The sequence below is a fragment of the Lytechinus variegatus genome, chromosome 2 (assembly GCF_018143015.1).
Source record: "Lytechinus variegatus isolate NC3 chromosome 2, Lvar_3.0, whole genome shotgun sequence".
NCBI lineage: Eukaryota > Metazoa > Echinodermata > Echinoidea > Temnopleuroida > Toxopneustidae > Lytechinus > Lytechinus variegatus.
Window position 1 is genome coordinate 71342496 of NC_054741.1, and position 27036 is coordinate 71369531.

Here is a 27036-nt window from a genome sequence, read left to right on the forward strand (position 1 = left end):
ATGCCTCCCCCCTTGATGCCGTCACTGGTATCACGAGGGGCGACCGGAGCCCCCGGAACCTCGTATTTAAACATTGCAGATGGTAACTTTTTTTATAATCATACATTCACAACACATATTATATGACTTCAACGCAGTTGCGGATAATAAATGAAATATTTTAAGGCAGCATAACGTACATAGCAAATGTGGAAAATTTTGAAACAGTCCGGCCAGCGAGCCAAAAAAAAATTTGGCCATTTAAAATGATTTTGAAATTGAAAATCTATATGTGATATATCGATATAAATATTAGCTTCGGAATTTTAGGCAAAGTAAAGTGAGGCTAAATTACTGTAAATCTCGCCAGTGTAAAACCTTACTAAGATTCCGGCTAAGATTAGAACATAATACAGGGGGATACTAGCCCCTGGCTAACTCTTGGACAAGGATTTTTTTTGTCCTGATTGCGACCATCATTGCATAAAATTTATCAAGGTTATAAAAGACGCCATCCACCTTCCCGTTCTTCTTCAATCCTCAGCAGCCCGGTGTGTTCTTGACCCTTTTTATCATGCTTATTTTCAAATTTAGCTTTTGGTTCCGGTTTTGGCTGGCTCTAGCTTCATTCCCGTTTCTTTTTGCCTTATTCTCCCATATATTCCCGCCATTCATGCGTGTGCTATTGAGTCATATCTTATGACTTTACTATATCCCTCTCTTGCCAAGGGGAGGGGCACTTACATTGACGAGTGGATACCATGCGCGACCCCCCCAAAAAAAAACACGTAAAAAGGATGTCTTTTTCACGATAGGGCACGTTACGTACGTAACGTGATAAGGGTGTCAAAAACACAAAAAAAATGAAAAAAGGGTATCTATTTCGCTAGGAAACTTAGGTGTTTAGGGTCGAATTTGCGGGGATGATAAAACAAAATTAAAATGTTTTATAAAGGATGTCCTTTTGCCCCAACACTTCGTGTTTAGAGTCCGATTTGCGCGAGGAGTAGAAAGTGGGGTCGTACTAAACCAAATAAGGTAAAGCCGACGACCGAAGGACCCGTAATAAAACATTCCTATACTTGTTTAGGGGTCCATTTCAGGGAATATTTGCCAAGAGTATCGTTTTGTTTCCAATACTTGTTAAGGGTAGGGTTTCACAAGCCATGCTTGTTAAGGGGTGCATTTTCAGAATATGGAAATAAGCCAGGGCCTAAGCCAGAAGCCAGCGCTCCCGCGCCCTCTATCGTTCAACTTCACCGCGAAATGCGAAAATGGCGACGACGGGCAAAGTAGAAGTTGTCAAAGTTACACATAATCAGCTGAAAAGAAGGGTGGAAACTCTGAAGAAAGATGCAGGTCATGAAAGGCGTGAGGGTGAGATAAACTTGCTTTTACTATTTAAGTAATTTCAAAGATATAATATTGAATTATGTTGTTAATTATGCTTGCATTCGCGCGTCCGCGGATAATGGACCACCACCATATCCACTTCACTCCCCGCTCCGGTATGGTGGATGCTTCGCTGCCTGCAGCGTCGGCGGCGCTGCCGAAGCACATAGACAAAGCCTTTGGCTTCGGCATGTTCGGCAGCGCCACCGACGTTGCTAGATCGAAGTTAGACTAGGGCCTACCTCATCGTGTTTGTGCAGGATCCACTAGACTTCACTACCGCTATACTATGCTCCACCTACTCGAACTTGGCCGAACTTCAGGACGGTGAACTCCATCGGATATTCCAACTCCAAGTCACAAAGCAAAGTTTGGATGGAAAGGTTATTGTAAATAGGAAAAAATATAACAAAGTGAAATAGCTTAATTTCTTTCTCATGTTTCTCTTCACCCGTATTTCACTCCGTGTCCATCCTCCGGTTATCCTCAAAATTGGTGATATTTTTGGGCCAGTATCTTTTTCCTCACACGTATTATTCACGGCTGATTTCAAAACATCGTATGCGATCAGTCGCAGGTCATAACGATCGCATGCGATGTTTTGAAATCGGCTGTGAATAAAAGTATGTGTGAGGATACTGGCCTAAAATCACCAATTTTGAGGATAACCGAAGGATGGACATGGACTAAAATACGGGTGAAGACTAAGAAATTATGCTATTTTACTTTGTTGTTATATTTGTTTCTATAATTTTTACAATGAATAAATAACATTTCCATCCCACCTTTGTCACTCGGAATATCTGATCGAGTTCACTGTCCCAAAGTTCAGGTAGGTGGAGCGTAGTGTAACGGTAGTGAAGTGGGCTGGAGCCTGCACAAACTTCGCTCGAGGTACACCTACCCAAACATCAAGTCGGTGAACCACTTCAGATCTACTCTGAGTGGCAAAGCCTGGGAAAATAAGGATATTTATTGTAAAAATAATATAAAAAATGTTATGACATCGGCCGTGAATAATACGTGTGAGGAATTAGATACTGGCCCAAAATCACCAATTTTGAGGATAACCAGAGGATGGACATGGAGTGAAATAAAGTGTAGAGTAAGAAATTAAGCTTTTATTCCTTCTCGTATTTTTTTTCTATAATTTTTACAATAAATATTCTTTTTTTCCCACCTTTGCCACTCGGAGTATCCGAAGTGGTTCACCAACTTGAGGTTCGGGTATGTGGATTGTAGTGGAGCGGTAGTGAAGTGGAACCTGCACAAACATCGCTTGAGGTAGATCTAGACTAATTTAGATCTACCTCTAGTGATGTTCGTGCACAACACCCCACACATCTGTAATTGATTCATGACATTAGATTCTAAAGATAAGCCCCTTAATTTTGCAAAACATAATTTGATGTACCTTACCTAAATTTGATCAGATGGTCAGCGATGGACTTTAAAATACCTTTGAAAAATTGGTTGGTGAAACATCGGCAATAAAGATGGGCATTTGTCATTGTGAGTGTTTTGGGGGTCAGGACATGTATTAAAAGTGAAGGTGCTCAAAATGTTATCTTAAGGAAAGAACTTTCTATCCCAAAAGAAATGTAAATGATGGAATTCCTGACAACATTGGAAAGGAAAATTCAACAGAATAGTAGTCGCCAAAATCTCAGATTATTGCACTATCTTTTGAAACATGAAAATAATTGAGATAAATTTCATTTATCTCTAGGAATGACCTTGTGTTCTTCAAAAAGGAATGCAAATGACACATTTTTGGCAAATAAAACAGAATAGTAGTCACCAACCTTTCAGGTTAATGCATTAATCTATCGTTGAGGTACTAATAAAATGATTGAGGTCACATGTCATTTCACATCAATTAACTTGGATAAAAATTTGCATTTTGTTAATTGTTTTCAGAATACTTAGTAAAATACTTAGTTTGATATCCACAAATGATATGAAATGAATTTACAATTTTTCCTGAGTCAAGGTCAAATGTCAAATGACATTTGTAATGTATTATCAAGTCAAAGTTTTTTGTCTCTCTTTGTGAAAAAGTATTCATCGTAGTTGCTTTCAAAGATATCTCTGCTGTTATATGTAATACGTAAATATGCAATGCAGGTTAGACCGTTAAGCATTCCACATGTTCAGTAGTCACATTTCTACATCTATTAATAAGGTATTTTTGTGTGTTTATTTGTAGATCCAAAAGAGAAAGCATCCTCACAGATGTGTGCAGCAGAAAAAGCAGAGAAACATCCTACCAAGTCACGTTCTACAAAGGCACGTAGGGAAAAGGAACAGCGAAAGCCAGATCAACAGTTATATAGGCCAGGCATGTCCCGTATAGCAAAGAATTCTTCATCGCCAGGAAGTGACTTGAATTCTAGCCGAGAGGAATCACCAACCAAACCTGTCCAGGATCCAGTCAATTTGAGTGAGATTGGATCCAAAGGGGACCAGGTCTGCAATGTTCATGAAGAAAATCAATCCAAAGAGCCAGCCCCAAAAGAAGAGGCAACGCATGGAGCTGAACCTGAACATAGCAAGAAACAAGGATACGAGAGGTCAGGGACAGAAAATGCACAGAGAGGAGGCAGGAATAGCAGTAGGAATGATCAAGTTGACAGACAAGCCGAGAGTGGTGGTAGCCATTCCCATTGTGGATCAAGACCATGGGATAAGCAGGAACCCGTGCATCATAGAGAACAACAGGGTTCACGTAGACCTGGTAGAGAGGAGTCTTCAAAGATGTCCAGGGTTGGGAAGGCACCATCTTTACATAATGAACATGCAGATGAAGACACCTGGGAAATCAAACCAGAAGATTGGGAAGCAGAAACTACATGTAAATCTTCAGGAATCAAGCTCAACAAGGGTCAAAGTGCACCTAAACATGCGCAGAGTCGCAATAGAAGCCAAAGTCACCAACAGCATGTGCTAGGTCAGAATAGGAATGATAGCCCACCAAAACAAGTGCATAATCGCAATGGAAAACAAAGACCTAGTGATGACGTTAGAAATAAGGATAGAAAGCAAAATGTTGATGATGATCCTAAAGTTCCTGAAAAGAGACCACAGGAAATAAAGAGTTTGATGGGTAGTGATTGGGATAAGGAGTTCGAGCAACAGTACCAAGCTCAACATTCCCCTAAGAAGACAGACCCTCGTCATAAAGTTACAAAACAAAAAGAGACAGTAGAACAGCTTCCACAGAGCAGAAGAGCTTCAGGGAAAGCTAATGCTAGACAAGACCATGGACCAAGGACAAGCAACAAAAAGGGTCACTCATATTCAGAGGTAGACTCATCACAACATGAGCCTAAGAAAGATCTTGTCAAGTCATCCAGGCAGAATTATGCTTCAGAAATACAGAAGCTACGAGCTAAGAAAGAAATGATGGAAAGAGAGAATTCAAGTCAAGAAGAATTTGAAACTGTGTCTAGTGCAAAAGATCTACAGATTACAGTTAAAACAGGGTCTGAGGTTGATGACAGATTGCGGGTGGTACAGGAAAAGCCTGCCAAAAGCTACTCTTCAGGTCAGTCTCGGCAGAGGATTGACACAGACTCCAAGAGGAATGAGAAAACTGATAAGGGACCTGTTTTGACAATGTCTGGTGAATGGGAGGAAGAAGTTGATGATCTTAACTTTCATGTTGAATCCATGGTCATTACTAATCGTAAGTTTCAAAAGAAAGAATCTGATAAACCTGGAAGATTTGATAGACCTTTTCAAGACAGGACGCATCCACATAGAGATGAAAGATGTCAAAATGAACATTATGATGACAGAGAAAGACTGTCTGAGAGACCAGATATTGAAGGAACAAGACCACCAACAAGAGATGAAAGGTCTCATATGAAAAATCGTGATGAAGTAGGTTATGGCAGATCGGATAATAGAAGACCGAAAAATAGAAATGACAGGTTTCAAAATAAAGATTACAGTGAGAAAGACTTTGAGAGACCACACAATGATAGGCGGAGACCTCCAGACAGAGATGAAAGATATCAAACTGAATATCATGATGATAGAGCCTTAAACACACCAGATATTAAAGAAACAAGACCATCAACCAGAGATGAGAGATCTCAAATGAAAAATCGTGATGAAAAAAGTTTTGGGAGATCAGATAATAGAAGACCATCACAAAGAAATGACAGATTTGAAGATAGAGATCTTAGTGACAGAGAATATGAGACACCACATGAGGATAGGCGAAGACTTTCAGAAAGAGGTGAAAGGCAAACTATGCAACATGATTCACAAACGTTTCATTCAGGAAGCTCCAATAATGAAAGAAAAGAACAAAGAAATGACAGGAATAGAGATAAGGATGAACCATACCTATCAGGGAATGATAGTCGATATAGGAATAGAGAGGAATCTTACAGACAAGGACACAATAAGCAATCTGTGGATTCAGGGCGATCTGGTAAGTCTGGAAGTGACAGGCAGCATACAAATGATGAAGATTCAAAACGATCAGGAAATGGACGTCATGAAGATGGGAGAAAAGCTCCTGATAAAAGGTATGATCAAGACGGAGGTCGGCATAGTGGGGAACCACAAAGACACCACAAAGACCAAGATGAGCGGAGGCGCTATCACTCTGGGGGTAAAAAGGATGCAAGGAGACATCACATTTCTGTGTCTAGCGATGATAGTTCTGAAATACATGGGAGAAGGAGAGGCAGTAGTGAAGCTGAGGAGTCTGGTACTAAGCATGGAGGGGGTATACTGAGGCTGCCTGGGAAGACAGAACAAGAGAAACCTAAACCTCAAGGTAATTATGCTCCTGTGTATGATCAGTACTATCATCCTCCTGAGGAACATACTGATGCACCAGTGCTTCCTGATGAATTGAAGGCCAAGCCAAAGGGACGTACTGGTGACCAAAGCCGCCTCTGGGACCCTAGTAAGCCAAATCAAAAGCCTGCTTTGCAGCAGCATCAAACGAAGCATGGGGAACTGCATTTCCAGGACCCTGAGTCAGACAAAGGAGAATCCAGGGGAGAGGGAACACCACCTGCCACCTTGCAAGAGAATTGGAATTCATACATTCCAAATTTTCCACCTGGATTTGCTGGGATGGTGCCGCCTCATTATGGGTACCCACCTCCTCCGCCTGGCTACTCAGTGCCCACTTCTTCCTGGGAAAACCAACCTGACAGAACCCAGTCTGGTAATTCTCCCCTTCCTCCACCTTATATGATGCAGTATCCACCACCCTACGGTAGACAACCCCATCCACTACCCCCTGGGATGCCATATCACCCAGGATACCAAAATCCGCCCCATGCTGCCATGATGCAGGAGCACCTGTCTGTGAACCGGCAGTCAGCTCAGAAACTCCTACGGGATGCTGCTCGTTGTGAGACGGACCTCTTCAATGCATTGAGTCATGGCATCTCAACCAGGGAGATGCTACAGCAACTCCAAGGCAAGCAGTGAGTATTTTTTCTGATACCTAGAGATATTTCAATTTGGTTTCAATAACTATTTGAACGTTTAAGAAAACCCTACATTGATCTGTTATTAAAGTAGTATCTCATGTCATGTTTCCCTGCCAATCCAATTACGATATCGAGACATGTTCCCTCAGTATTGACTTCATTGAATACAATGAACACAATAAACAATGAAAATTGAATAACAACATACATGTAGAAATGTTGCCACTTCTTGAGGTCTCATAATCTGTTTTTGTTATTAATTTCTTTTTTTTTTGTTAATGTATGACAATTGTTCTGGCAAAATTTGCTCTGATGGAAAATCTGCACTTTAGGCAAAACATGAAACCTAATTTCCAAAACTAAATTAAACCTAATCTTTATCTTCCCTCTAACCCCAAACCCTCTGAGATATGAAGACCAGAGCAGATGTCGCAGGAGCATACGTCACCATTTTGCACAACTTATACATGTAGAGCAATAGTATTCTGTGATACTTGGTCATAGAAATGTAATGCATTTATCTTTAGAATGTTCAAAAGTCATACTTTCGGTTGGAAAAGGTTTCATAATTACTAGTTGATAATTTCCTAATCGAAATTGGGTTTCCTTTTTTGATATCCTTCAGATGTTAACCAAATTTAGCCAATATTGTATTTTTTCTCTCTTTTGAGGTTATAGGTACATGTATTAATTTATTATGCTATTAGGTTGGAATGCTATAGATACATACTTTAGATAGCTCATATTATACCACTTCCAAGAATGTTGTGTAATCTGATTGGTTTGAATTGGATCACATGACATTCAGTGAATTGTACTGCAGCATTCAAATGAAATCTATGTACGGTCACTTTATCCTCAACAGGCAAGAGCTAGAACAACTCTATGAGGGCATCATTCTCTTAGACCTTGACCTGTGTAATCAGTATAATGTAGAGCAGATGCTGTGGAAGAATTGCTATTATCAGATTATAGAAGCCCTGAGAAAGGCCATACAGGAACAACCTAATGGAGACAGCTACAAAGAAGATCTTCTAGATTTTATGCATCATGTAAGTTACCGATAGATCCTGCTACCTATAAAGCTCTCCATAACTTGGCCAAAAGCTATGTAACTTGTCTAATCAGTGTATGTCGGCTGCAGCCAGGACTTCGTTCTACTGGGCTAATTCTTCAAGTGCCCTGTTCCTGTCTGAAAATGTACAGGGATAGAGCTTTTTCGTCAGTTGCTCCTCGTTTTTGGAATTCTCTGCCAATTCAACTTCGTAATTTTCAAAATTTATTCATTTTGTACATGTAGTTCATTTCAAAGTCAGCAAGGCTGCTACAATGAAACGCGTAATGTGTATGAGACTGTCGGAGACATTCTGATTGTTTTGACCATCTCTCATGCCAATACTCTGTATTTATCACTGTTTGAACTTGATTATTTGTACTAATTTATTTCAGGGTACTACGTTCTATGAAGGGGTGCTGAATAAGCTGCAATCAACATATCACTTCCAGTTAGAAAATCGTACCGGTCTAGATCCCCTTCATGAAGAACCAAGAAGATCAGTAAGCTCTTGGCATATATTTATTTTACTTTGCAACCCTTCTCTATACTTATTTCCCCTTCTAATGAATGTAACTGCTTCTCTCTATTCCTATTTATATTATATCCCTTCTCTTTCTTACTGACTGTGTCAGTAACATCTTACATTTGGGAATTCCCCATCATAATTCTTATCTAGTTTAACTTCCTTATAGCATGCTTGGTGATGCTTACATGATATCATGTATTACTGCACTTGATTTTTTTTCCCACTCTATATTGAATTTGAAACCAAGGAAAAAAACAACAACCTTCTTTTAAGCAGCTCAAGGAAAGCATTACTAGTAGATGAATAAACGGTCTTCCAATAAATTAAAAAAAATAAAATCAATAAAAAAACAACAACCTTCTTTTAATCAGCTCAAGAAAAGGATTAGATAAATAAATGGTCTTCCAATAAATTAAAAAAATCTCAAATTTCTAAACTTGTGTATTACAAAATGTCTTTTGTTTACTTTTTGATTCCTACCATTATTTACCAATGTGGTTCAATGAACGAGAGAGTCACTATGCTTTTTACATATGATTTACCCTCACAGCTTATTTATTTTTGTTTCAGATTAAATTGGCCCTATTGAGTGCTCAGAGATGCATGATAGCACTTGGCGATATAGCCAGGTACAAAGAGCAAGCCAATGAGACCAACAACTATGGGAAAGCAAGGAGGTTAGTAATAAAGTTTGCATAAATTTAGAATGTGTCTTATATAGATTTCGATGAAGAACATTTGATATAGCTCATAAAAACAGAATTCTAATGATAAACACATTAAATCGTAGCACAGAATGTTGGTTAACCCTGGGCTATAGACTGGGCTATCCATTGCCTAAGAAGATGGGGGGATGATTCAGCCTCCCCTTATGATCTAGTCTGTCGATCGCGACCAAAAGTGGTAAGAGCATTTCCTGTGGCATAATCTACAAAACTATATTATCAAATTCAGCAAAAAATGTCATTGCTGATTAATTATGCTATTTTATGCGTAAAATCAAAATTTTGCTATAATTAACTAAATAATGCCTCTAAAATGCTCATTTTGGGTTCAGAGACTCTATAGGAATCTGATCAAATGTACTTTAAGATATTTCAACGTCACATTTATTTTCATATGTATTTTATTGTTTTCTAAATTTCTTATGTATTTCTTCGTTTTTTAACTTTGTTTTTTCATTGGAAATTGTCTGGGACTTTAGTTTGACTACACATCAGGTGAAATTGCGCAAACCAGTAAAGGGGAAAAATAACAATTTTGGCTAAAAACACTATTTGCATTGTATTTGTACATGAATTCACATTTTTGAGCGATTTTGGGTCTGCATGCACTTATGAAATGTTGCGTAATTTCGGAACCGCGTACCCAGGTGTCGCTATTTTGGTCTCAAAAGTTGCTCGAGACTTGAAAGTAAAAAGTCAGCAAGCGATGCAGTAAAAAAAAATGCTTGGCGTATTGCGAAAAATGTTGAGGGGGTCTTATAAGCGTTATTGCAGGTTGTATGGTAGTTTAGAAACACTGAATAAACCTGAATAAAACCTGCTAAATCATGTTTATTCTTTATTTGTCTCTATTCAGTTGGTATATGAAAGCACAGCACCTTGCTCCAAGGAATGGAAGACCTTACAATCAGCTAGCTATCTTAGCCTTGTATACGGTAAGCCAAAACAATGTTATTTTTTTAATTGTGTGAAGCCATAACATTTAGAATGTAGTTTAATGATTCCTATTTGGTCTCGAGAATCCTTTTAGGAATGCTTATTCTTGTTTCTTGCTGATTAAATATCTACAAAGATGTATACCTCATCTGTAGTTGAAATATGCAAATGTTGCTTAACAATTTACAAATGTCATTATGATATATGTATATTCTGATGCATTTACCTAAATTGATATCAATCCATTGAAAATGCAATACATAGTATCAAATAATAGTTAAAATGATATTGAGCACAAATCTTGTGGGATAAAAATATCCAAATTTGATTAAGATAATATAGTGACAACAAAGGTTCATTAATATTTGCAATTAGCTAATTGTTAATTGAGCATTTTACAGTGGTATATCGGTTTGAAAAAAAATTGTTTGAGAACATGCATACTTATCATACTTTTCAAGTGGCCATCAGATTATTTGTTTTGAATGAGATCACATGTTTGGCCGGAAAAATGAGTTGGAAAGAGAGAACAAATATTAACTACATGTATACACGAGGAAATTCCTTACTGGGTATCTATTTATTACATCATTGTCATAGTGATGTTTCTCAATAATATTTATCCATTATCACTGTCAAATGTGAAAGTACAAGCATTTTTTTTCCAAGTCGAAAGATATTCATATTGCTGGAGAATAAATAGAATGAATTAAAAAAAACACCTTTGATCGGCAGTCTGACTGTTTTTTCTAGATGTTCTTAATACCAATCGTTTCCAAAAGTTTCAATAGAGCAGATATGAAATGATTTGCGCTTGACACAGTATATTTCAGGTTCAGTTTCTATTTAGTTTCATAATCATGTGTTTTTCCATTTTGTTTCTTACATAGAGACGTAAACTTGATGCAGTCTATTTCTATGTGAGGAGTTTAGCAGCTACCAATCCATTCCTTACAGCCAGAGAAAGTTTGATGACCTTATTTGAGGAAGTCAGAAGGAAGGTAAGAAAGTTGAACAAAAAACTTGTTTCATTTGCCTTGTGTTATTATTTAAATTGAGCTCACTTTTCAACTTATGCCAAACAATTTTTTTATACACTCTTATTCATTACAAAAATTCAATTATGAATGTACTGTTGTATTTAAATGTGAGTTGGTTTATTACCATTTTTGTTTTTTGGCCAGGTTGCTCACAAAGAGCAAGAGGAAATTGAGGCAAGGAGAGAGATGGAGAGAAGAAGAGAACAGAGGAGAAAGAGGAGGAGGCCATCTCAAGATGAGAACAGGGGAAGGAAAGAGGTCTGGATTGCTCACGATGGGAAGGTGGAAGGAGGAGAGAGGATGGAAGAGGAAGAAGATGAAATAGAGAAATGGGAGAATCTATCTCACCTTTCGGCTGCTGAGGTGAGTTCAGCATCAAAGGCAATCAGAATGTCCTCCAGGACCACATAAATTGGGAAAAAAGGAGAAGAAATCCATAAAAGTAAGGAGGAGCATTCCTTTGCTCAAGTTTTATAATATAAGGGATTTAAGAATGTCCCACTCTACTTTCAGTGATAATTTACCAATTGGAATCTGTTCTTTATCTGATGCAACATTTCTAATGATATTGATTTACTCGTAGTTATTCATGAAGGTTATTTACAAATCTTGGTTAAAAAATGATTTGTACAGTGCAAATAAAACTATTTGAAGGGACAGATAGCAAAAGGTACTCTTAATACTTGTAATATTCCTAAATACAATTATTCTTAATGTTGACTAGCCCCCTACTATAGTGAGCCTAAGGTTTCATACCTCCTTCTTTTGTCAAATTACCATCTTTCCTGAAATATTGTTACCGGGTTTGATATTATCTGGTCCAGCATCATTGTACTGTAGATATGTATAGCAAGCAAAATAAAACCCGTGTTTGGTACAGAAGCATGAAAATAAACATAAATTTTCAACAGGTCATTTAGAAACTGGATGAATTATAGCTGAACATCAACAATCATACACTTATTTTGAAAGAATCTTGAATCTTGGATTTTAAAGTGCATTACACCTTCTCATATTCTCACAGTACTGTAAAGTGAATCTATGCTAATTTACATAGGGGATGAATGTCTAAATTGCCCAAGACTTGTTATGAACTATTTAAATTCATTTTTTCTCTGCAGCTCAACAAGAAGTTTGTGCTAAGTTTCCTGAATGTCCATGGGAAGCTCTTCACAAAAACAGGGTATGTTGCCTAAAGGTGGTAATGTTGATGGCCAGAAATGATAAATTTAGGTGCTAAAGGGAAGTCCCAATCTATTTTGAGGCTCTTAAAATGGTTTGCTAAGACTTTCTGGTTTTCAATTTTCAATTTATGACGAAGGGACACAAATCACTGATTTGAAATTATATGAAATGTGAGTGTTAATTGCCTTCAGGTGGTTCAGAAATATACTGTGAATGCAGACTAGTATTTCATCTATGTTTTCAAGGCTGAATATTTGAGAAAGTGATGAGAACATTTTTATGTAATTTCATATTTTGTATTCCAAAACTGGATGTGGGCTTCAATGTTCTATTTGTTGCTGTAACTAAGTATGCCTATTTTGCTCTTTGAATAGTAACCATTTTGTACATATATATTGACGTGACATGAAATAATTTGTATTGTTTATTCAACTTTGAATTATTTTCAGTGTTAGTGAATAATTCTCCACTAGAGATTATGAAATGTCTTTCAAATGATTTTACTGTTTTCCATATCCTGAGCTCCAATATTAATTTCCATTGTTCTCATTATACAGGATGGAGGCATTTGGTCATGCGAGAGATCATCTATTGCGAGAATTCAAGGCACTCTTAGACCATTCACCCTCAGCTATCCTGAGTACAAGACTCATTCAACTCATGGCTATCAACATGTTTGCTGTAGCTAACATATCTCCTTCAGGTACGTGATGATATATGACAATGTCGTAATGCAAGGCAGATGATTCAAGAGTATTAGTTCATATCAGAGATGCCAACCTCTTTACACAAAAAATCAGACTGAATATCCTCAAAAATCATATTTTTTAGTAAAAAATCAGATTTTCACGAAAACTCAACATGACCAGTGCAAGCCTTGAATTAAGCAAGGCTTTAAAAAAATTTGCCCCCGGCTCGCGGGCTTTTTACAGGAACCGGGGGCAATTTTCTGGAACCAGGGGCAATTAAAAAAAAAGAATATAACTGTGAACCACACTCCAAATTTGTTTATAGTAAGCGCAGCTCCTGCAATTTTTTAATTAGTACAGAAATAGCATGCTAAGTAATAGGCTTATTCAAACAACTAAGAAATCAGATTTAAATGTTTAAGTGTGTTTTGACACCCTCACTCCACATCCCCTTTACATATGCTTATTTACTTTTCATCTTTAATGAACCACAAACGATGAACCCCCCCCAAAAAAAAAATCTAAATAAATGAACAAAATAAACATATAAAAAAGAGAGAATTCAGATCAAATAATAAATTTAGAAAAAAAAAATATGAAGGTTTTTTTTTCATGGTTAGAATCACGGTTGTGGGTGAGTGTTTGTGTATGATTGTGACTGAGGTGCACTTGGATTGCATATAAATTACCGGTATGTTAAAGAAATGAAGAAATTAAATCAATATCTAACTCAGTCTATTCAAATTCCAGCACATAGCCACAGGCTACAATGTGATTTTTAAATGTACATGTATTGTAGGTTCATGTACCTTAAGTTTTTCACAAGTTATTTGAAAACGCAGATCTTTACAGAAAATGCCTTTCATTCAGGGAGAGTCTAAATTCTGTGAAAATGTATTCATTAATAACTTAAATATTCATCACAATGAAGGAATCATGAAGTTTTTTGACAGTTTTCAAAAATTAACATGGAATCTAAACTCTATCTGAAACAGAAAATCATCATCACTTAGGCCATTACTGATAGAATTCTCACCCAGAGCTCTGGCAGAGACCGTGATCTCAAACTGGCTAGCTAACAGCATACAAGTACCACACTCAAGTGCACGGCGTCGTCCTATTTTTTTTTTAGATGGAGCCTTGTTTGTAATTTATTGTCTGATATTTACCCCTCACCAAGAAAGAAATTAAAAAGCTATAATTCACAACTATTGATTTTGGATTAATAAGGCTCCGTTTTGACAAGCAAAGTCGGCGACTGTGAGGATAAAAGATTCGAACATCCTATGTGCTGAGAACGGGGATTTATCTCCTGTGCAATTCAAATTACTATTTCACAGAATTGTGATATCCCGACTATAAATGTGTGCATTAGAAATTGCACATGGTGAAGTAGGGAAAAACTGTTAACGCTACTGGAAGCATGCACGTACATGTATTACAGGAAAAAAAAAAGACGGACGTAGCTCACTTGTTATGGTACTGAAAAAAAGACGCACTTGGCAATTTGAAACTGTGCTCATACATAGCACACATATATGGGACAAAAACAGGACAATCACAGAAAGTCGGGAAATCGTATTTTTGATGGCCAAAATCGTACTGTCGTATTTTAGTTGTTTTATCGTACTCAATACAATAAAATCGTACTGGTTGGCATCTCTGTTATATGTTTGCAGCTGGCTGCTTTCATACTCTTGACTGGTTCTTTTTAAATTTTGATTTTATGACATTGGCATAGACAGCAACAGCTCTAACTTAATCAGTAACAACAGATTTCTTTGGCAATATCACAATAAGAACAACATCAATAACATTGACAAAATAAAACAGAAATTTTCTCATGGTTGGTGGAATGGATTTCTATTTTTTTTTTATTTAAGGTTATATGGCAAAATGAGGAGTTTTTGGGTCATGTGTTTAAAAGTTTTACAGTGAGTTACTGTTACATTTGTTTGACTGGATTCTTTGCATGCACTTGGATGGGAGGAATGATGTATGATTATGAATTGTCTGAGACCATTGTCTGAGACAATTGTCTTAGACAATCGATCGATGGCCATGTGCACTTACCAAAACTTTGTCTTGGCCTATTGCAAAGCAGAAAATTGGAGGCTATATCTGTGAATTTATGATCAATGTTTCTTTTCTCTCAGAACATCAGATGTAAGCTTTGAATGTCACAATGACTATTTGGTTCCATGTTTTCTTACAATTCCTATATGATATTTGTTCATCCTATCAGGTGACATCCCCCCTACAGCCGAGGGTTGTCCACCTCTCCTACAACAAGCCATCCTGCTTGGTCTTCACATGTTTGCCTTACTATGTTTAAGATGCTGCTCACTCTTACAAGGTATGCTTGTTATGGTATCCTTTCTGCGCTATTCTGTGTTATACATAATACTGAATTAAAATGCATGGAGATTACTATGACCTACTATTGCTATACATCCAATATGACCGTACATGCTCTGCTCATGCAAACTCTACTTCTGCTACTACTTTCTCAATCCACACTCAGCTATTCATCATTATCATTGTCTTCGCAATCTGTAGAATTTAGAAGTAACAGATTCACCAAAATTTTCATCTCCATTGCTATCATCATCATTACCATCCACATGTTGTAGTAACTGAATTCCCCTTTGTTATCATCATTACGTCATAATATTCATCTTCTTTATTGATTACCATCATTTTAAAACCATTTTCATAAACTTCATAATCACCATCACCACCATCATTTTGGATTGTGGTTTATATTCTGGATTATCTCTTTCAGATCATCTACAAGAGCAGAGTGGAGATCAGAGTGTGTTGTCTCAGGATCTTCATGAGCTGCTCCCTGGTGTCAAGGTCTATGCTGACTGGATGATGTGTCATCCAAAGCTTTGGAACCCTCCTCCCAGCTCAGATACTACCTCCTATTGGTAAGTGGGTATCAATAAAAATAAGGTCAGAGGGTGATCCTCCCCTGTCTGCTTAAGGTGTGGACTAATATTAAAAAGTAACCATTTATACATATTGTATTTCCCCCAATAGGAATACAATGTGTTCAGATTTGATGGCTTCAACTTACATATTTACATATACCATCTTTGAAAGTATTATATTGAGATTGATCTTAATTTCTGTTTCATTCAGCCTTAGATATTACAGAGCTGCCAACTTTTATGAAAAAATATTTGTAGCAAAAATATGGTAGGTATAGCATGTATGAATTCAAGATGGAGTGCTTGATATATGTGCTATATTGAAAATTCACAGTAAACCGCCTTGGGCAGTTTTTGCAATGGATGGCAGTAAAATGACAATACAGAATGAAACAGGGTTGATTGAGAAAATGTAAATGTTGATGGTAAAATATGAATTTGGAGATAAAAAAATACTAATTTGCTACTTAAGTGTAATTAATTTGCTTAATTAAGTCTACTTAATGAAATTGTCTACCAACATATTTCTATCAAACTGTAACTTGATAATATTCTTTTCTAAATATAGTGCATCGCTTGATGTTTGGTCTTCGGTGGCACAATTCTTGAACCTTGTAAAGCGAGTGCCTGTACCTGATGTTAAGTTTGCTGTCAATGGTGAAGAAGGTAAGTCTCTTGGCTATATTCTGATTGTATTTACAGTTTCAACCACAATCCAATTCCTGGATTTGAATAAGGATATTCAAAGGTGATAAGAATATCAACAAGTAAGTTAACATCAACCTAAATTTGTGGCCTTCATCAGGCAGTTCCATAAAAGGAATAACAGCTTTAAATGTCCAGTAAGATGCTAGATGTTTCATCAACTCATGTATGTGATCTAAAAGCAACCCATGTCATGATTGTGATGAGTAGAGCTACATATTGCCTCAAAGAGACAAAAAAGTGATATTGATACTAAGTGCTTTGATGAGAAATATCACAGAAAGTGAACCAATTTGAGATTAGCAATTGCCTTTCGTATATCATTTTCATAGACAACTTAGAAGTATTGTTACCAGAAGACATGGCACTGTCGGGCTTTGTACCTCTTATGGCTCTTCCTCTTCAACCTGTATTCATCCAAGCTGATACATCCAAGGTGACTCATTTTCTTGTTTACATATTGTTATATGACCATATCCATGTATCCTCGTATCTCAAGCAGAATTTTGAACACTACAATTATTCAGTTTCAGATCAATATAGTTTTTCTTGCAAAAGAATGGGCAAGAGCTTGGAGATTCTTTGACTCTTCAAACTAAGTCCAACTTAAATCCAACCTGAACCATTGAGGGATAATAGTGACAGCATTTCAAAAGAGACAAGTTAGCAATAAAATTGGTCAAAGCCCAAGCTTTAAAGCAGTAATGTTAATTTTCACATTTAACAGAACTGCCAATTAGTTGGATTTCATCCTATGTAGTAGGATTTTTAAGAGGAAAATAGGATTTCCCCCTAGAGGATGTTTCAAACTTGTAAGAATTATAATTTGTGGTACGTTTTTCAATTTTTTTTTTGAAACAAAATAGGTTTTAGGCTTAAAATTGGTTAAAAAACAAAGAATATGATTATTTAACCATTAAGGTTGGCACCTATGATTTAATGGGAATGTTATTGAATCAGGTTTTCAACTAAATCTTGCTTTTATTTCCTCTGAAGTGTAATTGAACCTCTTCCTGTTGTAGATTCTTGCCAATGATCGTGTTCGCCTGGACTCACTGACCATGTTTGGTGAGTATTTGAGTGGACAAGAGACCCCTCTTATCAGCTTCTCAGTCAAGACGGATTCTTATGTCTCAGTAGCACCCAAGGCACCGCCCTCCAGAGAGACAAATCAAAGCTACCGTCAAGAAGAAGATCATGAGGTGAGCAGAATGAAAGAGGTTTGGGGATTTGGTTTGGTGCCAAAATGTTGGAAGAAGCAATGTTAGGGGTAAATGCATAAGTTACATCACTCAACTTGTATGTCTTTTCCAGAGGAAACATATTCACAGGCAATAAATATGAGTAAAATTATCAAACGAAAATGTTGGTTGAAAAAAATTGAATTGAATTGAAAAAAAATATATAAATAAATAAATGATAATATAGGTGCATTTACCTAGGGAAGCCACTTCAGTTCTGAAAACTGTTCTGCCAGCGGGCCCTGCTAAGTAAATGGTAAAAATGTTGAAAGTTATTCAATAAAACAAAATGAAAGATTGTAAAGATGCAATTGTCAGAGATGTGGAAGGGGACATCTACCATGAGGAATTCTACATACAGGATCTTATCCCTGGTTGAGTAACAGCATATTTCCCAAGCAGTCGGGTGAAATGTGTAAGCAAACCTGCAGAAGAAGATAATATTTTTTGAGTTATATTGGGATGGTTTCGTACAGTTAATTGCTACAATTTACATAATACCAGTCCTTGTTATAGTTAATGTTTAGTCCAAAGACAGCTCATTTGAAGCTACACATATACTGGGATGAATAGCAGTGATGTCAAGTGACAATGAAGGGAAGAAAATGCAGGGTTTTGGTTTGCTCGCATTGAATAAAAAATTTTATGCAAGGATGAAAGTGAAAACTTACATTTTCAACATTGGTCCATAGGTTTATTTACAGAAACCGCATCACGCTGATGTAAAAGTGGTAGCTTTCTGATTTTTATTTCTTTTTATGATCTTACAGATAGGAGGATATGACAATGATGATGTGATTGTGATGGATTCCTACACGGAAGATGAACCACCTCATGGAGATGGTACAATCAGTAGATTGAGAGAAAGGAGAGACAGTTTAGAGAAACAACTCAGGGATAGGGAACTAAGAGAATCCCATATTCAGGTAAGCAGTTTGTATATTCTAATGATGATATTATAAATTAATTCAACCTCTTTATACCCAGGAAGTTGGTATAAAGTTATGCAAATCTTATTTGACCCTTACCCTATTTTAACTGGGCTATTTTAGACCAGTATATACTGGGGGGGTCAATTTGACCCCCCCTCAGATCTCGGCCGCTGATCGTCGCGAAAATTTGCATGCGCGTAGAGCGGGATGTAAACTACAAGACTGGTAAAATTTGTAAATTAATTCTTTATATTTTTAATTAATTAATTATGCAAATAAGCATATCGAATTTTCTCTAAATTTTGTTTTTTGTGCATGTTTTTGCCTTTACCTAAATTTATATAGCTAGTAGAATGCTAATTTTTGGTTGGAGTATCAATTATTACATTTCAAAAAATATCTACAAAAAATTGCAAAAATATGATTAATTTCTTATGTATTTTATTGTTTTTTAAATTATGTATTCATTTATTTTTTCAAACCTTTGCTTTTTATTGTTTCTCCAATGAACTGTGTCGGGGACCCATCTTCGATCATAAATAGCATAAAATAAATCCATTTAAACCAACAAAAGTAAAAATAATCGTACATCTATGATGTATGATCACGTTTTTGAGCAATTTCAGAACTGCGTCCCCGGGCGTCGCAATTTTGGTCTCAAAAGTAAAAAGTCAGTGAGCGGCACGATCAAACAACTTTGCGCGACGGCGTAGTGATGAAATTTGTCGAGAGGGGGGTCAAATTTACCCCCCTCCCCCAGTGTAATAAGGGTTAAAGCACTTGTTTGTACTCTGCAGACTTCAGAAGTCATCCTGTCTTTATGATTTTTAAAATGTAATTAAAAATCTTTATTTTTTTTATATCAAAAGCATATATAGCCATGTTTCGCACGACTAAATCCAGCTTTTACAACATTAAACTGAAAGGACTACACTGCGTAAATAGCAATGAAATGAATTAATAAATGAAAGCACCTGTGTTAAATGTTAACCTTTTTATTTCACCCATGTCATTTAAAGCTCTTACCCTGCGATTTAATTGCTAGGATTTCAAATGTTGAGACTAGAGACCACTCGACGTCAACACCTGCCAAATATCCACCTGTACACATACCCAAAGACCTGATGATGAAGTATTCATTTCCTCAATCTGTTCACAGGCCATTGTTGAGAGTCACCGTTCCCAACGTCTTCTGGAGATAGTCATAAAGCCTTACTATCTTATACCAGACACTAACTGCTTCATTGATCACCTACCAGCTATCCAGAGATTGGTGTTATGTCAGAGATACCTCATGGTGGTCCCTCTTGTAGGTGTGTACATTTAATAATAGCTGATTCTTTAGGGTTGGTGGTAAGGATTATGTGATGCATGCTTACCTCTTGGGTCACATTCCTTTTTACATTCATTGTAGTTATTACCATATGAGAGAAGCAGTGTTAGATTACTGATCCTCTGTTTTCCAACACCCAGACATCTACCCTTGATTAAATAATTCTGGTTAGTAATCTAGCATAGGCGGATCCAGGGGGGGGGCCCGAGGGGCCCGGGCCCCCCCTATTGGCGGAGCAAAAAAAAGAAAAAAAGGGGAAAAGAAAGGAAAAAAGAAAAAGGGAAAAGAGAGGAGAAAAGAAGGAAGGCAAGCATAAGAGGAGGAAGATGAGTGAATAAAATAAGATAAGGGGAAGACTTGGAAATTATTTTTTTTAATCTTTCATGTCGGGATATAAAATTTTCGCTCGCGCTTTGCGCTCGCATTGCCTTTTAGGTGATATCTTGCTCAATATGGACCTTAAAATATCAAATTCTGAAGTCAATATACAAAACATATTTCAGCTGGGAAATTGAACTTTCATTATTTTGTTTTATTTACAAATTGATTTTTTAAAAGTGTAAAAATTTCTGTTTTATGGTCTGAATATTACCAATTTCTGCTTGCGCTGCGCGCTCACAATATTTGATTTGTCAGTTACCTATTATTTTCCTGTATTCCATGAAGTTCTCAAAATATCCCTATTTAGGTCAGATTGTCAAAACGTATCAGCTAGCGCTGCACGCTTGCATTTTGATTAGTGAGTTATGTATATCTCAATATTAATTCTAAAACAAACTACTTAAAATCACCATTTGATGACAATCATAAATTTCTGCTCGCGATTTGCGCTCGCATTGATAGATTTTAAACTCATGCATCTTATGCATAATTACAAAAGTGCTTTAAATGTCCAGTTTTCATAATATTAATAGATTTTGCGCTCTCATGCTTAGGAAGAGAAATAGGAAGATAGTCATCATTTTCTTATGATGACATAATGTCCTTATAGAATATCCCGGTCCTATGTCAAAACTCAAAGTAACAATAATTGAAAATATCAGCTCTGTTTTAACTGTTATCCTTTTTCACCTCACAATTTTTCCACAAAGTGCTTGCAATACAGAGCTTAAAGTGACCCCTTTTCAGATCTGAATATCATATATTTTTAGCTCGCGCTTTGCGCTCGCTTTATTGATTTTCATGGTAAAAAAGGTATTTAGAGTACCCAAATTCTAGGTCGATATCTCAAACACATGTTTATTCAGATACGCAGCTTGTTCTCCATTCAAATAATTATCCAGTTTCAGATAACAATATAAAAAAATTGTCTGCTCGCGCTTTGTGCTCGCATTATTAATGTGTGAAAATTTCCAATAGCTTAACCTTTTCATGATTTACAAAACATGAATAGAGTGTCCAGAATTTTTCCGCTCACGCTTCGCGCTCGCATCAATAATGTTCAGTTTTTGTCTTATCCTTTCCACGATTACAAAAAGTGCTTAAAATTTCCATTATTCAGGTAGAAATGTCAAAAATTTTCAGCTCGCGCTTCGCGCTCGCAATATTTGAATGTTGAAATAAAATGTAACGTCTTCATGGCTAAGTTCAAGCAGTCCATAACAAATACGTTTTCGATCAGCTCAAAACGTATATAAAAATTTTCCGCTCGCGCTCTGCGCTCGCATTATTAATGTAAGGAAGATCCCCACTTCCTCATCCTTTTCATGATTTACAAAACTTGAATAGAGTGTCTCGTTCAGTAGGTCTAAATCACGAAATTTTTTGCTCACGCTTCGCGCTCGCACCAATCGTTTAGTTATATAGGCCTACCTATTATGTTAAGTTACAAAAGTGCTTAGAATTTCCATTCCTTAGGTACACATGTCAAAAAATTTCAGCTCACGCTTTGCGCTCGCATTATTTGATTTTTTTAAAATATATTACGTCTTCATGGCTAACTGCAAGCAAGTCCTTAACATTACCTTTTCCATCAGTTCATTTCTGCTCGCGCTTCACGTTTGTAATAATTATTCACTTGCATACTTATCTTTTTTCAGGATTGCCCAGAATGTTCAAAACTTTTAGAAAAAAGTACATAAGATTCCCCAAAAAAAATAGCTCGCGCTTCGCGCTCGCATTATATGAATAATGATTATGGTATTATATATTTATGTTTATTCTTAAGAATAAAGCAAAGAAGTGACTAATAGGACTACCCCTTTAAAGAAACCAAAAATCCCGGCAGATATCATATTCGAGTGGCAGATCGGGGAAAATATGGCTGAAAAAAAAATTCTGGGCCCCCCCTATTGGCGAAGGCTGGATCCGCCCCTGATCTAATATTTTGAACTTCCACTTTTTTCATATCCCCTTCTATCTCTAGTATGCACAGAAATTTCAACAAATTCCTGTTCGTTCATTTTTCGTTTTTTTTCCTTTAAATTTTACTTAATTTGTTAGCAAACTAACATAGTTGACATCTTTATATCTCTTGTCCATGTTTAAATTCATAAATATTTTTTGACCAATTGTATGATAGCAGTACCCATTACTCTAAGTAATTGTAGGCTGTTGACAATGTGTAAACACCTTAAATATATATATTGTCATTGGTTATCTTTACTACCATGCAGTGATCAACGAGTTGGATGGCCTAGCCCGTGGTAGTAGGGAAGGCCAGTACAGTGACCCTCACCATGCGGTCAAGGTTCAACATGGAGCTAGGTATGCTGTAGAGTATCTTGAGGAGGAGTTTGCTAACAGGAACCGTTACCTCTGTGCCTTGACCTCTAAAGGAAGTATCCTGGACAGTATTAGGTTCAGGAGTGAGGATGCTGATTGGAGGGTGAGACCACTCATGAAAATTTATTCTTTAGAGCCTTATATCATCAGCTTTTATTCTTCATATTGGCATCTTTAGTATATTCATTTTTATCACTTATATTTTTAATTCAAATTCTGTGTAACAGAGTTAAGTATGGCTTTATGAAGAATGTCTTTAGAAGTTAAAGATTTGCTGATTTTATTGAAAAACAATGACTTTGAAGGTTACATCACAGTGTCAGGTTAAGGATTTGGGTGATTATTAGTGATTATAAAACATTGTTAAGCATGAAGCAAAAGATAGTGATGCGATCAAAATGGGCGCATTTTGAGATTTTTAGGGTTCTTCATCAAGTTATTAGTGTTGGGTACAAAGTATGGTCTCTCTGGCCTGAATTAGTTATTATGAAGGTCTGTAATTTCACAAATGGGACTTATAGCTATGGATAAGGTTTCAAGCATGAATGTGTATGAGTAAATTCATATTGTTTATGAATTCAAATGCACCAATTGGACCAAATGATGCTCACATATAAGCTTGGAAAGAGATGCTACTGGAGGGGTTTGAATTGCGATAGTTTCATGAAACATCTTTTTAATAAGATATGCTGTTCTCCATCAGCCAATCAGGTGCCATAATTCTTAGTACCTTATTACAGTCTGAAATATGACTGAAAAATCTAAATGACGTAAGGAGATTGTTCATGGGAATAACTGGCAAGGTCAATTTGACCGCTCCCTTTGCAGTTAATTTCAAACTGTACAAGTCATCTCTACATTAGAGCAATGAAGTCATTGAAATTGTTTCTTTATATCTTCCCTGCCTTAGGGTAACAATGATGACCATATTTTGAGATGCTGTATGCATTACTGTTTAGATGATCCAAGGCAATATATGCCAGCTGATAAAGGTATGTTTGTTGACCTCTCTCTTAAAATTACATTATTTCATGTCTCTGCCCAAAGTGAAGGTGGAATACTTTTGGTTCATGCATCTGTTGACTGTTGACCATCACAAACCTGTAAACACACTCTTTTATTTTATGAAATTTATTGTTACTGTCTAACTCTAGATATACTGGAACTGTGATGTGAAGAGTTAAAAAAGCAAGGTTACTAGTTATTATATAACCATAATTATATCACTTATCATCAGTGCTCAAAGTGCATGTAGTTACCAACTGAATTTTGACAGATTTGAGGTGATTCTGGAAATGAAAACAGATTTATCAGCACAAGCTGAAATGGTCAATTTTACAAAGTGGCTATGCCTCTTTTCTCCAAAAACCAGTGAAACTCTCTCTCTAAAAAATCATTTGAATGGAAGGCCAGTGTAGGTGCATGTGAATGAACTCTTTAAGAGTGACCATACTTATGACGGTTTAACCATTTTAAGTCTCAGTGGTACAAATTCTGATTTCAAGATATTCAAATATCTGTTTGATTCCTTTTCCCTTTTGTTTTAGATGCTCCTCTGCAGATTAAGCGAGAGGTTGTTCTGTTGACGGATGACCGGAATCTGAGGGTGAAGGCTATCCAGCAGAACGTCCCAGTCAGAGACATCATCATGTTCATCAGATGGGCCAAGGTATGAAGGAAGTCATCCTGGAGGATGTCTTCCAGAATGTAACAGTTGAGTTGTTCAGCAGTGTTCATCTAAATCTTGATGATAGACAGGTTGTTTAAGCTGGCACCAAAGATGAATGATTGCAAGTAGTTCAGAGTGATGCCACTTTACAAGCTGAAGCATGACTTCAGGCCCTTTCATTTATTGTCAGGCAATGCAAAAGTGGACTTTAAAGATTCATTCTATAATGTGCCATTTGTATGACTACTTTAATACGCAAACTCTCTGGGTATTTGCATTTTGATCAAGTAGGAAGAAAATTTGTGAGAACAAATTTAGAAGGAAATACTGGGCATACATGCATACCATGTGTGCATGTACAAGAAAGACCAGTGTGATGAAATTTCTTTCCTTAAGCAACTCCTATGTTTGCAATTGAAAGCTAAAGTCTTATTGCTCTTGTGCATTTACCTGGTTCATCAGCAGGCAGAGGGACTTGGCACCCTATTAAAATGAATTGTTATTACAGGCAATTTGTAAAATACATTGCTGACATCATGTAATCTTGCCTCTTTTTTTTCCTTAGATTTTTCTCTTGTTCCTTATAGAAGAGAGTTTTCATTTCATTTCAGAATTTTACACATTTTGTTGACCTAAATAGACCCTCTCGATAGCCTTGTATTTGGGACTGAGTGTCATTATGCTGTTCCATTATCATTGATTCGATTCCAAGCGTTTTAAATCAGCACCACTTCCAGGTCTTTCACTCTTATAACAGTGAATGAGAATGCCCAACCAATCAGCCTCTTTTTCCCCTTTTCCATCCCTTGATTGGCGAAATGCATAACCACAAGCCAATTATCAGCTGGCTGCAGGGTCTTTTCCAACTTTCACTATAAACCCAGTGTGTTCATAATATTCCTTGTATTTTGTGTTCACTTTTATCAAGGAATAAAAAGTTGTTGCAACCCATATACTACTGCTCGGGTGATGAAACCTCATATACCATTAAAGGTCGAACAGTCCTAGTTGAAATACACAGCTGCGTTAACATGGTGTCTGACTGGAAAGTCATTTTATTTTTTTATTTGGCGTCCTGTGTGGATGGCTTAATTTTTGAAGATAGAGAGAGATTTGTGTTATTACTTGATAAATCATCTTTTTTCTTAAACGAAAAGTGAATTTTCCAAAATTGGAGACAGAAATCTTGTCACCCTTGTGCCAATGTTTGTTTAATGGAGTGTTTAATTAAGTTAGGTTTTTGTGCCAAAGATCTTTCATTCTCATGAATAATATGTATCCACATCGTGAAGGTCTGTCATAACCTGGTCTTGATTCTCATAATGTTGTAGTCTGTCACAAGGAATGTAAACAAGCATTATGAATCAGATTTTATTGGGCATAGACATAGGGGGAAATTCAGATGATCTCCATGGAAGAGTTGTGACATATTCAAATAAAACTCAAACTGAGATCGATCTCAAAATTATTAACTAGATTTTCAATTCAATTTGTGTTTGATGTAAATAAATTGCAACTCTTTCCAAGACAGGGCAGGTCTCATTTTCATGTAAAAATGTATTTTTTGTAGGAATCTTTGCATTATTGGTTGTTTCAAATGATTCTTAGGTGGTAAAAATACATTTTTGCCTTTGTCTGGCACCGTCACTATTGGAGTGCCAATAGTCATAAAATTCTTTGGATTTATTTATGAATTGAATTTTAGTCAGACAAAAATAAATGAATTTTTCATGTTTTCAGGGACAATCGACAGCCTTAGGTTATAGATAATATGATCTGATTGGTAGGTAAATAGTTCATTTGCTTTCTTAGTGGAACAAAAGTCATAATGTTCATGTCAAGTACTGATAATCCACTCAAAACCTTGTTGAATATCTTGAAACACTTTTATAAAAAAAGAGTTAATCCTTATTTACCATGGACAATCATTTATTATGTACATGTTCTTGTTGCAACATTTTCACAAGAAAATAAATGTGAATGTTTTTCAAACTATGAGAGGCTAAAAATTCTTTCTTTGCCACTATAACTTTGATGTAAGAAGTTCTAAGAAACAGAGGGCAAATTACATCCTGATGTTGATGTTGTCTTATAGAAGTAGAAAATGAGAGAAGCGTAAGAGAAAATGCAGTTCTCATAAAGATAGGAAATTCAGAATTATTACTGTATTGTGCATTTTTTGTCATAAAAAAAGCTGTTAGATATTGATATTTTTGAAGAACCTTTGGTACATTCAATGGGATTGGAGAGGATGAGAAATCCATTTTCCATTCAATATTTCAGTTTATGATGGAGTCTTTAGATACCTGCAGATCTAATGCCCCAGTCCAAATATGTTGGGGTCTTTGAGAAGAATCGGGCAGAAAGTATAGAGAGGGCAAAAGAGGTGATCAAGAACAGAGAAAATCTATTGTCAAATGTGTGTTATGACAAAGAACAACAAGGTAGTCTCTGTCAAAAAAATTGGTGAATCAAAACGGCCATTTGTTCCTTGATTCTGGA

General features: G+C 36.4%; 1 protein-coding gene across 1 annotated transcript; it reads left to right on the plus strand.

Moving 5' to 3' along the window:
* LOC121406940 (telomerase-binding protein EST1A-like) lies at positions 1-26529 on the plus strand. The gene is made up of 21 exons (XM_041597815.1): positions 1-82; positions 1198-1356; positions 3581-6830; positions 7702-7888; positions 8286-8393; positions 8990-9096; positions 10001-10079; positions 10971-11081; positions 11265-11483; positions 12242-12303; positions 12863-13008; positions 15240-15350; positions 15780-15927; positions 16499-16596; positions 16968-17071; positions 17658-17837; positions 18647-18802; positions 19968-20121; positions 22757-22968; positions 23776-23857; positions 24413-26529. The coding sequence occupies exons 1-21, from the start codon at positions 1-3 to the stop codon at positions 24538-24540; spliced, it is 5883 nt and encodes a 1960-aa protein (XP_041453749.1). The 3' UTR covers positions 24541-26529.
* Positions 26530-27036: the final 507 nt, after the last annotated feature.